At 36.9% G+C, this 15,102-nt stretch overlaps 1 protein-coding gene across 1 annotated transcript; it reads left to right on the top strand.

Annotated features, from left to right (window-relative positions):
- Positions 1 to 1,814: 1,814 nt before the first annotated feature.
- LOC148676459 (olfactory receptor 6N1-like) lies at positions 1,815 to 2,802 on the top strand. Its single transcript, XM_088643092.1, has one exon. It carries the CDS (start codon positions 1,815 to 1,817, stop codon positions 2,775 to 2,777), a length of 963 nt encoding a protein of 320 aa, XP_088499218.1. The 3' UTR covers positions 2,778 to 2,802.
- Positions 2,803 to 15,102: the final 12,300 nt, after the last annotated feature.

Genomic DNA, 15,102 nt, shown 5'->3' with positions numbered 1-15,102 from the left:
AACTAAGGCTGCTGCTGGAAGAGGTGTTAGTGGGGCCAGCAGGGGGTGCTCATCCTGTGGTCCAGGTGGGTCCTAATGCCCCAGTATAGTGATGGGGACATTATACTGTAAATAAGCTGAGATGTAAAACTTGACTCTCTGTGGTCATTGAAAACCCCAGGGTGCTTCTTGAAAAGAGTAGGGGTGTCCTGGCAAAATAATCCCCCTATATGAATTGGCTAGATTACTTTGTTCTCCCCCCCCTCCCAACTCTGATGGCAGGCAGAGCAACGCGCCGGTTGGAGTATTTCTCCGTCGCAGTCAATGGCAACGTCAGCTCAAAGATTTGGAGAGAAGTTACATGTCTTGAAAACAAAGGAACTTGTCTCTTATTTTAAGAAATATTGAAGACACTTCAAACTTACTGTAATTAACAGTCAAATTGCAGACATTGTCAATGACTACAAGTACTTGGGACTGGACTCATAGACACAAATAAATGGGACAATGAGACTTTTTGAAAAAAAGGCCAACAGAGGCCAACTCTTTTTTAAAAGAAAATCCACTATTGCAAAGTAGATAGAACTATTTTCACATTCGTCTAGAACTAAATTATTGAAAGTATATTAAAATACTGTCTCACTATTGTAATAAAATTATTAAATTAAGTAGCAAAATAATCAAGTCACAGTAACAGCTTTTTTTTTACCAAATACAACAGTATCGCTAAGAGATGATAATTTTGTTCTTGTACTAACTTACTTATTTTAATTTTGTTCAAATAACATTTTTTACTTTTTATACCTCTTGCAAAAACACAAATATACAAATTAATGCATTCAAGAGGCCTATGTCCTTGTGCAAACCTGCCTAATAGTAGAATGTAAGTAAAAATTAGTTAGAAAGCAGCAAGTAGCAGCACAAATTGATTGGCAGGGTCTGCTCTGGGGCTGTAAGAGATCCTCTGGATAGATGTAATTTCCTCTTTTAGCACACTATGAACTCACATGATCATGCCTCACAGGACCAGAAAGCATGATAAAAAATTTTCACTCTCAGTGTTGATTGCATTTCCTCTCCTGATTTTCTGAGATCTGCAACAAGGTAAGATTATAATTGGCTTAGTCAGTTTATCACGTACTGTACTAGGAGAAATATATTTTATATTTCAGGCACAGAAATATAAAATGAGTCGCATATGTGTTCAGATGAACAATAAGATTGTCTTGCCAATGTGACTAAGTATACTTTTTCACACATTTTGAAAGACTATATAGATTGTAGTTCCTTAATTACAAGGAATTATTTTTTTTTGTTTGGAAAACTACTAAAATCTTTAGCTAATTATAAAATCAAAAACTTACACTGTTTTTAAGTGTTGAAAGCAGATAAGGAGCATTTAGAGCAAATTCAATTGTTTTATTTGAATAAACAACCTAAAACAAGGTAACAGTCACCCAGTTATTTGATACATACAGCTTTTTGTACTGGACATGGATTCTACAGAAATTAAACCATTGATCTTATTCACAGGTATAAATGTAGCTTTTGATTATTTTTATAATTGATGATTCTCATGTTGCTAATATTTACTAGATTGACTTATACTCAGTCTAAATCTTACTTAAAAACTAAGAAGGATATGAATTGTATTCATAGAGAATGAATGTGACCTTTTCTTAGAAATATGATATTTAGGGATATGAATTTATTTCAATTTATCATTGGTTTAAAAATAATTTGTCTGCATCTCTTCAAGTTTTATTTTTTTAATTTTGTTACTATTTTCACAGGATTTCTTGTTTCCTCAATGGAATTTGTTTTAAAAGGCAGTGATGTCTGCTACTAACCACACAGGATCATCAGTCACAGAATTCATAATCGTCGGTTTTCCTGGACTACAAGACCAGGGGAGCAAAACCATCCTCTTTTTTGTATTCCTGGTAGCTTACATCATCATTGTACTGGGAAACCTGTTGATCATACTCATATTTGTCTTTGATGAATCTCTTCACACTCCCATGTATTTATTGATCTGCAGTCTAGCAATTTTTGATATTTCTTTCCCCTCCATCACTGTTCCTAAAATGTTAGCTATATTCATGTTTGATTCAAACTTAATTTCATTTGATTCCTGTTTTATCCAGATGTTCCTTTTCATGAGTTTGGGTATAGCTGAAGGATTTCTTCTCACAGTTATGGCTTATGACAGATACCTAGCAATCTGTAAGCCACTGCACTACCATAATAAAATGACAAACAGCCTGGCCATTAGACATGTTGTGTGGTGCTGCATTGGTGGATTTCTTTCATTGATTATTCCTACGATACTTGCTGTGAGGCTCCCCTTCTGTGGACCTGACAAAATTCTCCACTGCTGGTGTGATCATTCCTCAGTTCTCAGATTAGCATGTGCGAATGTTGTCATCAACAGCATTCTGGGATTGACCATAGCGTTGTGTGTGCTTCTCATCCCTCTGTTCCTGATCCTGCTCTCCTATGTGATGATCATTAAGTCTGTGCTGCAGATCTCCACCTCTGAGGGGAAGAGCAAAGCTTTCTCCACCTGCACATCACACCTGCTGGTCATCTCTGTCTTTTTTCTCACAGCAACCTGTGTCTACATCTCCTACAGGGTACCTGGAGCTTCAGCAGATTTGCGCATCATGGCAGCAGTATTTCAGAATGTCTTCCCTCCCCTCATGAACCCCATCATCTATTGTTTGCAGACCAAAGAGATCAGGAACAGTTTAATTAAAACCCTGAAAAAGAGGAGGGTCTTCCCCCTCTCAAGGTGAAAGGATCCAGGATTATTGCTAAATAAAATAGCAGCAAGTTGTCCAAGAAGACATTGTCATTCTGTTTTAACACTGTTTTCTCAAGAAATTTTAAAGACCTAAATCAATTTCTTCCAGCTTCTTAACAGTTTTTTTTAATCATTTTTCAGTTTCACAGGAAATAAGATGTAATGATTTTTACATTAAACTGAGATCAAATTTATTTCAGTCTTCAGCAGAAGTAACGTTTCCACCCATAAATAAGTGGATATAGACAGGAAATGTTGAGACTTTTTGCTGTTAAAGTTTCTACATGTAAGTCTTTATTTTCATTGCATTGCTGAGACTGATTTTTTTCTCACCTGGAGAGAGCAATCCACTCATTTCCAGAAGAGAACCATGACCTCAGTCTTGGAGGTGCTGATTCTCATCCCAGCTGCTTCACACTCGGCAGCAAATCGCTCAAGTGCACGCCGAAGGTCACAGTCAGATGATACCAAAAGGACAACATCATCTGCAAATAGCAGAAATGCCACCCTTAGTAAAAACCCCCACCAGACACCCTCACATCCTCAGCTGTGCCTTGATATCCTGTCCATGAACACCACAAACAGGAGTGGTGACAAGACGGAGGCCTGATGGAGTCCGAGTTAGACAATTAGCTAGATAATTATACTGTATACTGTCTGCGTTACTGTTATTTTGTTTTTGCTTGATTTGATTTCAGCAAAATAAAGCTAATGTCCTTAAATGACAAATAAATGTCCTAAATTGTTTAATTGTTTTAACAATAAAATAACAATTACACAACACAATATTAAATGTATACATTTCACAGACCTAAGTCTTACAAACCTGGAAATCCAGAATTCTACCCCCAGTAATTAGAAACACACTTTAAAAAGCCAAAAAGAGTGAAAACCTTTTTGTATGGCACAAGCTTTAAAGAAGAAGAGGGTGATGGTGATGTTATTTTTTCTCTCTTTTTCTTGTCCTCTGTTTCTCTCTCTCTCCTTGTCTGTCTCCTTCCTCCACTCTTTGTCTTCCTCTGCTGCCCTTTTTTTAATTTATCCTGTGCTATTGCTGTTTTATCCTTGATTAGTATACTAATTGTGACACAGTGGTGAAAATGTACTTTTGTTGTTGTGATACTGCTGTTCACCACTAAAGGATCTTTCCATTCTGACAACTGTGTGTGAATGCATTTTTGTATTAACACCACGGGTGTCTCTAATTGAGAGCCCTATATTAAATGTTCATGTGCCTGGTGTGGTTGTTCATTACAGATGCTTGCCAGAAGCCATACAGTTTAGTTGCTGAATTCCTCATAGGAAAGATAATATTTTTTTCCTTTTTTCATCTAGCTAATCTCACCTCAAAGTCAACCCTTGAATACTTTCCACAGATTGATTCCACACTGGCACTCTATTTCCTAAAGAGAGTTAAAAAACTGTAAGCCAGTGGAATAATGCACAGTCAAACCTCAGGGTTTAATATGTAATAAAGTTATGTAATACAAAGTTCTTCACCAATAGTGTGGGGCTTACCTGCTTTAGCAATCTGCAAGCTTTTATTTTTCTCCGTTCCCATTTCAAGAGTCCATCTCGGAAGTTAAAAGAAGTTTTTATTTCATGCGCATGGGAGTGAAACACAGAGAAGCTCGGTGTATTTTTCTCAAATTAACCTAGAGCAGTCCCTAAATATTTTTCTGTTATCTATCACGCTTTCCTGTGCTCACAAGATTGGCAGTGTTCCAAATTCACACACGTTCTCTTACCTCCCTATTTGCTGAAGATAACTTTTTTTAAATACAATTGGTCACTTACGTTTGTAGCACGCATTCCTATATAATCGTATAGAATTACATAGTAACCCTTGTGTCCACTCAAGTATTAGCACATGCTATATCGATGTAGCTAAGTATGTAGGCTGCCTATTTGACACAAAAACTAATTTTATTTAAATAGAAAATATGAAAACTTATCCCAATTTAGCAGTGCACACAACAAATTTCCAGGTTCATCTGGCGTACCACCTGGGGTGCTCCATGCACCACAGTTTGAGAATCACACTGCTACAAGTGACTTCATTTTACAAAGGTGGTAACTCTTGTGATAATAATAATTAATAGATAAATAATTATAGACTGATGTCAGTGATATGTATAAGCATGAAGTTCTTTTTTTTAAAAAAATAATACATTCCCATTTATCTGATTATTTTAATAAGTTTAATTTATTATCACCATTAAATTCTGGTTTCTGACCAAACTATTCAACCACTATGGCACAAATTACCAAATGCATTGAAATTAGCCAATACCATCTATTCCTCTTCTAATGAAAATAAATTAATAGGAGTTAATTTTATCAACTTTTCAAAAGCTTTAGATTTAGTTCATCATAATATACTTTAAAGAAAGTTAAAAAATATTGTATATTTTCCCAGAGATGTTTGGTTTGGTTTAATGCATACCTCTTTAATAGGTAACAGTCTCTAATTATTGATGGGTATGAATCAAAATGTTCTTGTTTTATACAAAGCTGTCCCACACTGTTCAGTTTTAGGTCCTTTTCTTTATTTTAAATGAGTAATCCCTATTACATTAAAAATCTAGTGTTCAATTATATGCAGGGATACTTTACACCTGTAGTGTGCTCTCTGAAGGCACCAGTTCTGTAGGGTTTGGGCATTTACTGGGACAATTATTAATTGTAGCAGTAAATCACAAAATTGATTCTTTTGATGGCTTTAGAATCCAACCATGTGATATAACTCAAACAACGCACATACACAGGTACTAATACACGAGGATACATTTATTAATACATAGAATATGCATATAAACCTAACAGATCTTATAGAGAGGGTTATCAGAATAAAAAGGTATATATTCAGTCAGTTACAAAGTGTTACACATATCAAGAGGACATACGTTCAGTATATCATTCATTAAGACCGTTTCATAAATGAACTTGGTTATAACTTCTACATTAGATACTCAAAACAAGTACATAACTCTTAGGAATTAAATTGATATCAACACGTTGGGATAACAATTGAATTCTCGAGCAGTAATGCAGTGAAGTTGAATACTCATCCAATCTCTGGGGATTCAGATCTCCTGCGGGCACAAAGAAACACTTTCAGGCTGTTGCTGTCCAATCCGCGCTCTCTGGCTAGGTGCCAGGCTGTGCTGTGCGGTTTGCGACGGTGCGCTGCAGATGCTCACTGACCGGCTAGTTAGTGTTGGCTTTAACTAGCAAAGTTTGTGCACAGGAGAAAAGATGACTGTGGGTCCCAGCAAGTCAGGAAGAGGACCGGTTCGTTCCTGATGAAGAGCTAGTTCTGAATAGTGATTCAGCTGTCCACAGTTCTGACCTGTTCATGAGGCCTGCTGCTGGTGCTAACCTCGGGTGGATCCTCTGGTTACTCTCTGGCAACCTCCGCTCTAGACTCTTAGAACAAAGGAAAGTTCTGGCACTCGGACACACTGGCCGTTCCGTGGTTGTCCGGGCTGAGTCTCAGGATGGTCAGGAGGCATGCTGCGAGAATGTCCTGCCCTTGGGAGCCTTCTGCTCCTGGGCCGTCCTGCCCTGGAATTCTCATTTGAATTCCCTTTAGAATTGTCCACAGAATTCTCTCAGGCCCTCTGTGTTGCCTGTTTTTACCTGGAGGAACTTCAGCTCGTTCATTGGCTGAAAGTTCCATGGGCATCAGAGTCCCACGTGGGTTACTCGGCCCTACCAGTCCCTGATTGGTTGATCAAGGTGAGATATGAGTCACTTACTCCTGACAGTTAGGAATGCAGTCCAGATGTCCATCTGGCACTCCCTAGACAGATAGGCGCCAATGGATGACCATTGATCATGATAGCCAGGCTTAGCTAAGTGCATCCCCCTTTGGGAGCTGTCCCTTATCAAAAGAAAACATCTTTAAATCAGCCTGCATGAATAGCTTCTCTGTGGCTGCACCACAGAGATGTACAGAGAGATGAGGCCTCATTTGGGAAAGCACAGCAACACTTAATTCTGTCTTATTAATAAGCCTCGCCGCTACACACCTCTAGCTCAAATTTGTCACATATACAAGTTTCTTTACAAACTGACTTTAATTTAGTGCATTAGTGGTTATGGGTAAATAATTTGATTTGAAATAAGGAACAAAACCTTATATCATGGTATTTGGTACAAGACAAAGGGTGAGAACTGCTTTTATTATTTATACAACTAATGGTAAAGGACTTGAATGTCACGGGAGCCTGGTCAGACTCCCGTGAAGTGTGTAATAAAGACCCTATGTGTGATGGTAAAATCCGGAAGAGTCTGAAGAAGGACATCAGGGGAATAAACAGCAGGGGTACGACAGATTGAAAGACAGTGGGTGGTGACTGTAGTGATCCAGTGCATGGGGAAAATGCCAAGGCAACCAAATCCCTGGGAAGGTGCTCCAAGCCCCGGGCTCAGAGGTCAGGATGTATGGGATGAAGGCATATGTGCTGAGGCTTCATCCAAGCCTGGAGGTAATTGGGCCTTTAGACATCCATATTCGAAAACTGAGCCAGAAACTACGAAGATGCAAATCTTTTAAACCAAAATACAAACAAGACACACCGAGAAATAATAGAACCTAATCAATAATAGAAAATGGTAGGCTGTCTAGAGGAGAGATGTGAAATCTGTAATTGAAAAGCTTGATTGTATAGAATACTTTGGGTTTCAGGATGACTCTGAATAAAGTTTTATGAAATACAGTATCTTCAGAAACTTTTATTATAAGCTTGGGATACTACATAGGTCTAAAGCATGTTTACAATGAACATTAGAAAGACAAGCATATCTGAGTTACTGTTGAGTCTCCTGGACTATGGGGATATAATTTATGAGAATACACCTAAGACTCAGCTGTCCACCCTGGATGTCTGAATTCAATTGCCCCAAGGCACTTAAACAAAGTGACCATACATGTGAATACAGAACAGAAAAGACCAGAAGACAATGGAGGAGAGGAACCAAAAACTCTAGGGGTTCAAGGTCAACTGGCTGCCCAACCCCTTTGGACATGATAACATACAATTTCAAAAAAAGGTATTGATCCATCCATCATGTCTTCTGTATGTCAGTAATCCATGCAGAGTCAGTACTCTTTGTAGACCAGCAAAATCCTCCTAAAGGATAGCTATATCCATGATGTCCCTCTTGGAGCCGTGGCAGTGATGCAGCATCCAACTCAGATGATGTCCAGCCTGGGCGCCTTCCAGACATATGGGGAGGAAAATAGGAACCAGCAACAGCAGTCATGGTTGCAGCAGGCTATGATTTAAGGATTAATTATCAATAATATACTGTACATTGATTTATTCTTGGATATCCTTATACAGTATGTCTCCTCCAATATAACTACTACTTCGAATAAAAAATTGAGACTGATTGCACAAATACAGATGCAGCCATTCAAAATGGGTGAGGTATTTCACGGCATACCGCGACACGCCCACCGGGGTATCACGCGGTATCACGTGTGTCACGTGACTAGCTATCCGGCGTCGCCTTGTAAAACCACCAGGGGGAGCTTAACCTCTCATGTACAGCATTCGAGCCTTTAATTTTGAACTGTGTATTACAGCATGTTAATCATCATTCATTCAAATGTTGGTATATTTTATGAAAGCAAGATTGCTCAGTTGGACAAAAGTACACAACCTACCTTTATCAGAAATATTTATGCATCAAAGCCTTTACTGAAGATATTACTAATAGTATTAATAATGGATGACTTTGGACAAGCTGTATACTCAAAGTATAATTTCTTTAGCACATTTGTACAAGCACTTGGAATCTGTCCAAGCCATACTTTGTCAGGCATTTTGTTTTACTTCAACGGGCATAATAACTTCCTTGCTTTTAACAGGGCGTTTCATAATTTCTAACTACGAAAATGATTTAAAGTGCGACACCTATCATGAAAAGAAAAAAATACACACCAGTATTCCATTTCTCCCTAAACATTGTAAGCTTTGAAGTCTTTAACTAACGTGATACCGGAGTCAACAAGCATACTTTTAGAATTTGATTAAAAGGGAATATAATATGGAATCGCGTATCTCAAGAATTTAATAACGGTATGATTATATCTGTGTACTGCGGGAGGGCTGTTTCGCCTGCCTGCTTATGCGAGCTGTCTTGTAGCCTACTGGTCTAGGTGCAAGACTACCAACTGGCAGGTTGTTTGTTCGAATCCAGCTGGTGCTGGACCTTTCAGTTTTATTTATTTATTTTTTAATCGCGTAACATAAACATATTACCGTATGCAAACTGTACTGTATACAATATGTATATGTATATTTAATGTCTTAACTGTGCCCGTTTAAGTATTGAATATTCATATCTAATTTTACCACTGAAGGGAAATCTTAACATAAACATACAGTATATGGCTGGTCTCGGTACTTTAAAGAAAAAAATACACACCAGTATTCCATTTCTCCCTAAACATTGTAAGCTTCGAATGAAACCACTAAATAAAGACATAAATATAGAAATCTTAAGATTTGTTTTATTTAATGTTGGTAGCAGGATGAACTGTCAGAGTGTATATTTTGTCGCAAAGTTGCTACAAGATGTTAACAGTGAAAAAGGTATTTAGAAATGAGTTATTTCAAGATGAAAAAGAAAACATACACGAAACATGGTTTCATTACGACCAGAATCGGTCTTGAGATATTTTTAACTTGATTTACAGTATTTGAGAGGTATGTCTTAACACCGATACTACAGTGCTTAAGTACTGCTCACGTATATGTTTCTAGGTTTATATTATGCATTTCATACGGTCAAATTACTTTTGAGCAACTAATAAGAAGCGCGAAACGGTATGCGTTTTAGTTTCGTTTTGTGCTGGAACCCGTGGATTGATTAGAGATATCAAGTACATACAAGTCATTTTTTAAATGTTGTAGTTCGTCTTGAAAAAATGTTACGAGTACATCATCTATCAACAATTAGGTTCTGTTTCCATATTGCGGATTTTGGTTAGGTACAGTATTATCAAATCCAGTGGCGCTGTGTGTTACTTTACTGAGTCCCAATCTGTGATTGAAACCTGTAAAACCGGTTTAATTCGTCACAGCCAGCACTCTTCAGGTGTGAGGGTCTTCTGCTCAGAATGAAACGCTAAAATGTTTGTGTATATTCTAATGGTAGTGGGGGCAGGGTGTGTGGGAACAGGTTTGTTCTTCACACCTGAAACATTTTCTCTGAAAGGATTTTCTTCGCAGTAAACCGATCTTGTAACAGCATGTTACAGTTTACTATTATTAACCATATTAATTTTAAGTGCTTAATGTAAAATCTTGTAAAAATATATTTTCATTGTTCAAATATACATTAATATACATTAAGTCTGACTATCATATAATAAGTTAAATACAAAACTAAAGAAAAAATAGGGTTAAATATAATTCAAAATATTTTGCTAACAATGTTAACTGTTTATGAATAAAATGTATTAACTAAGGAGTAGGATGGCACAGTTGTAAGTATGTTTTTTGTTTTGTTTCTTTTTCATAAATACAACAGTAGTACCTGATGTCTCAGTGGCTTTCAAAATTAAATTATGCATGCAAACCTGTGAACTAGAAAGATAACTAAGATTTTAATACTAATTAAATGACCGCGGGCACTTCCCACCGCCTCTACATTCTCAGAGTAGAACAGACTAACCTTCTAATGAAAGACGGTCCACCCCCCACGGACAGGAAAAGTGCCCACAGGCACTTAAACTTAATATGGTCAGTAACGGTAAACAGTAACATGGTAAGAAGGAGCACGTACAAACGTTTTCGAAATAACCACATGTAAGACTCTGATCCTAAAAATGGGATTTCTATATGTCTTTATTTAGTGTTTACATTAGTGACAAAGGCTAAACTTTTAGCTTCAGTAACGTGTACATATCTCCCCTTTTTATAAAACGACTTGGTTGAAAACTGTTCCAGAGCCACTGTTGTTTCATCAGTGAAAAGTACATCATGAAATGCCTCTCCCTGTTCAATCCACTGGAAAAAAGAAAAGGAGCATAAAGCTTCTGATGGTCATAAACGATATTCATTTAGGAGCAGCATCAGAGGTATGTTTTTAACTGCACTGCATTGGAGAGAATACCATAGTGTGTTTTTTTTTTTACTCCCTGGCGGAAACTGGCTTCCAGAAGAATCAGTATGGCTCAGAGATTAAATAAAACTTCACAGACATTAACGAAGAGCATAACGCGTGTACTGTATGCACTGCAAGTACAACCCAACTCTCTGCAGGAGTGCTGGCTGTGACGAATTGAACCGGTTTCACGGGTATTTTCAAAGTAGGAGGCGAGATTTCCAGCGAAAGACACCCCCCTCAAAAACCCAGTAAATACAGTACTTACTAGTTAAAGGCTAGGCTCCCGACTACGGCGAAAGGAACCCTTCTTTCATTAGAAGACAATGAACATATTTTAGCCCTGAATGAATTAATAGCAAACATGGTTTACATAAAAGACATTTTTCCAATGAAACTAATGAAACCACTAAATAAAGACATAAATAGAAAAATCTTAAGATTTTTAAAATACATGACTTTGCTAAAATTTATTTGAAAATAAAAACAATTACAACCGCCAGGGGAGAGAGAGAACAGGGGGGGGATGTTGGTTTTGCATAAGGGGCGGGGCTATGTTTGGGTATGTTTGGGAATGTGTAGTTACATGTTCTGGCTGTTTGTGAATTATCGTTGATGAGTATGGAGTGTTGAGGTATTGATTTTGTGTAATGCTTTATGTTGAAAATTGAGGTGGATTTTGTTTATGATAAACAGGATAAACTGGGATGGGAGGAAGGTTTGGTTTTGCATAAGGGGCGGGATTATGATAATTGGAGGACTTTGCGAGTGTAAAATGGTTTGATTATTTGATTTTGTATTGTGGTTGTTATCTATGTTTTTGGTTGGTATTATGTTTATATGGTTGTTTTTGTTGGTTGGTTGTTATTATGGTTATTAATAATACGATCTATAGTTGAAATCTGAGCCTAAATAAAAAGAAAAAGCAAGTGATTAGGTTTATGAGCAATCTAATTACTTATTCGTTTAAAAAGCTATATAAAATAAAGTTTATTATTAATTTGCTGGACAGAGCGGTGAACATTATTATGCATAAGACAAAGATAACGATCCTGATCAGTTTAGAAATCTGTGTACGCTGTAAGGTTTTTACTTCTTAAACTTTTAAAATACACGTTTAGAATTGAAAGAAATCCTCTTCCTGGTATAGCAAACCAGCACGTCTTTTTTCTCCAATCAGAGGGGTGTCAGATGGTGTCAGCCAATCACCATTCTGCGTTGGGTAGCAACGGGTGACTGTTCTCAGGCGGAAGATGTAAACAGCTTAATGTTCGTGTTAAATAATTTTTTTAAATTAAAATTCATTCTATACAGCAATCGCATATTTGGGTACCGTTTCATAAAACTTTCATGCTTAAAATGTTTAGGGAGAAATGGAAGACTGGTGTGTATTTTTTCTTTAAACTACCAAGACCAGCCATACACAGTACAGTTTACATACATACAGTAATGTTTTAAATTAATATCGTTTATGACCTTCAGATGCGTTTTGCTCCTCTTCTTTTTATGCTCAGCTACTAAAATTTCCCTTTAGTGGTAAAATCCATATAAATATTCAAAACTAAGCGGATTAAAATGTGCACAGTAAAGCCATTAAATGATTAAATCTTTGCACTACCAACCAATGCACCACGAGTGCCCCTGTCGGTCATTTTGGCCAGCCAATCACTTGCCCTGCGGTACCCTCCGGTGCCCCGCGGTGGCTTGTGGGTAGGTTACCGTACCGCGGGTTTTTACCGCGCATTTTGAATGGCTGCATCTGTACTAAAAAAACTCTGCATGTTTTTTGAAAGCAGCACTTGGAATGTTTTCAATGCCTTCCAAAACAAAAGAAAATAAAAATCCATTATTATTACTATTGCATTGGCTGCCGGCAGTACTAGAGGTGCTATTAATAGTGTTTAGGCTGTAATAAAGAATGTTGGTGTGACAAGAGTCTTTGTGATCTTCATTTGCGTGACAGGCAAAAATAAAAAGAACAGAAAAATCTTGGCAAAGGCTCAGGATGCCTATGAACCTCTACCAAGTCTCTGAATGGTCAGATTATTATTAGATCAAGTTTCTAAAGGCAGTCAATTTGAAAATGTCGTAAGGACCCCTGATTTTTATGTCAGCCATTTTCATTTTCTAGTTCTAGTTTGGCTATATCTGTCTAAATTTTATTTGTCCAAGTTGATTTGTGTCTCTTGTAAAAATTGACTTTTAGCAGTGACACAGCAAGGAGTTTGGGATTTTTATATATTTAAGCTAGATTTTACTTTTTCGACTTCTTTGAACTGTTTTGCCAGATAGAGGCTCTTATAGAAAAGATTGTGTTGTCTCTTTGGCCCAAATGTACTGTTGTGAAGCTAATTTTGTCTTTTTTCTTTTCATATAAAGTTTGTCATGCTGTTATAATTTTGTTGAAATAATGAAATTCACATGCATGCAGGTATAGAATTGCAAACTCTCATTAATTTGTTTCTTTATTAGAAAATAGTTTCACTGCTCTGAAAAAAACATTATAGTCGTATTAAAAGGATATTGGATCACTTACATGTCTCATACTTTGTGAACTAATAAAAAAAAAATTGTTTATGGAAATGAAAAGTATGGTGAACTGCAAATTCATGCTGTACTGCACATCTGCCCAAGATGGGGTTATACAGTTAAGTGAGGTTGGAGTGGGCCAGTCTTGTACCATTGAAACCTACTGGGAATCTATCTGGAGGCCTTGGGAGGAGAAATACAAATCCCAGGATCATTACCTCTGACAAGTAGAACTCACACTTCAAAATAATATTAATAATTCCCTACACGTATATGGTGTTCTACATATATAGTTACTCAAAGCACTTTGCAGGTAATAGTGACTCCCCTCCACAATCACCAGTGTGTAGACTATACTATACTTCACTACACTATACTGTAGTGTTGGACCTGTTTGGATTTGGACGCTATTTTTTGTCTCCCCCGCTCACTGTCTCACGGACTGTCACTATTATTTTGTGCACTATTAAACCTCTGTGTGTTTCCAATAGTAGGGCAGTAGGACCCACCAGTCAGTAGACAATACTATGCTACACTATAATGGAGCATTAGGACCCATACCCATTGCACCCACAATCAGGAAAGACATTTCTAACCAAGGTTTAGAAGATATATTTTACCCAGAAAACTCAAGTTCCCTAAAAACACAGAAGAGCAAGCTCTATTTAAAAAGGTTTTGTTTGGATTATCATGAAGTAAGTGCTCTCGCCTGGTGCAAGCTTTAAGTCCCAACTCATCTTGACTTGTCTCTGTTCTCTCAATTCCTGTCCTCTTCTTATTCTACTCCTTCCTTTGTTGTTAATGTGATCTTATATTCTGTGTTACTAAACTGCTCATTAACAATCATTAATGCACAAATTAAACTTGGTAAACCAAGGGAAACTTGGCCAAGTGCCACAAACTGTATCTAAAATCTAAGAGACACCTCTCAGTCACCTAAAGCTTTAACAATACACATTACACTGTATATAAACATTATATATATATATTGTTTTAGGGCATTCCTAACAAGCAATTGCATTTGAAATCAAAGTTAATAATAAACAGTAATGAAAGATATTAATTTTATATGGAGTAATATAATTTAAACAAAATTTAAACATTAATTTGACAATGTCCAGCTCATGTACGGACATAGAAAAATTAAGTATAGAATGGAAAAGAAACATGACATCTGTTGCCCTGTTATTTATACTTCTTTTGATTTGTCCTTCCTGTACCAGCATTCATAATTTCATTTTACTTAAATAATAATAAAGGCAAACTTTTAGAATTCCAAATAACCCATCTGTGCTTTCATTTGTTCAATAAATACCCTTTTATAATGGCTCCAGGTGTTATTTTTTATACTTGTCTTAGAAAATGGCATGAATTTTCAGGATTAAGCGTGAAGATAAAAAATAACTATTATTCCATTGCATTCGTTGTACAAAGACAAGAAAGATTACCGTGTTTATAGCATTTGTTAATGCAGGGTGGAGATATAACTTATATAACTTAACTGCCTTCCTCTCAGTCTTTGTAGAATCTCTTTGGAATCTGTTCATAATGTTTAAAGAAGTTCTTCTTATTAGCATCCTGTCCTGCCTTGTGTCCCTTGCTTGCCAGAATAGCCATTGGATAGGCACCATTACCCCCACGACCCTATATAATAACAACAACAA

Source organism: Lepisosteus platostomus, chromosome 2 (assembly GCF_059453375.1).
Source record: "Lepisosteus platostomus isolate fLepPlt1 chromosome 2, fLepPlt1.hap1, whole genome shotgun sequence".
NCBI classification, from domain to species: Eukaryota; Metazoa; Chordata; class Actinopteri; order Semionotiformes; family Lepisosteidae; genus Lepisosteus; species Lepisosteus platostomus.
Note: the sequence above shows the minus strand (reverse complement) of the source record. Positions and strands in the feature narration are given on the sequence as shown.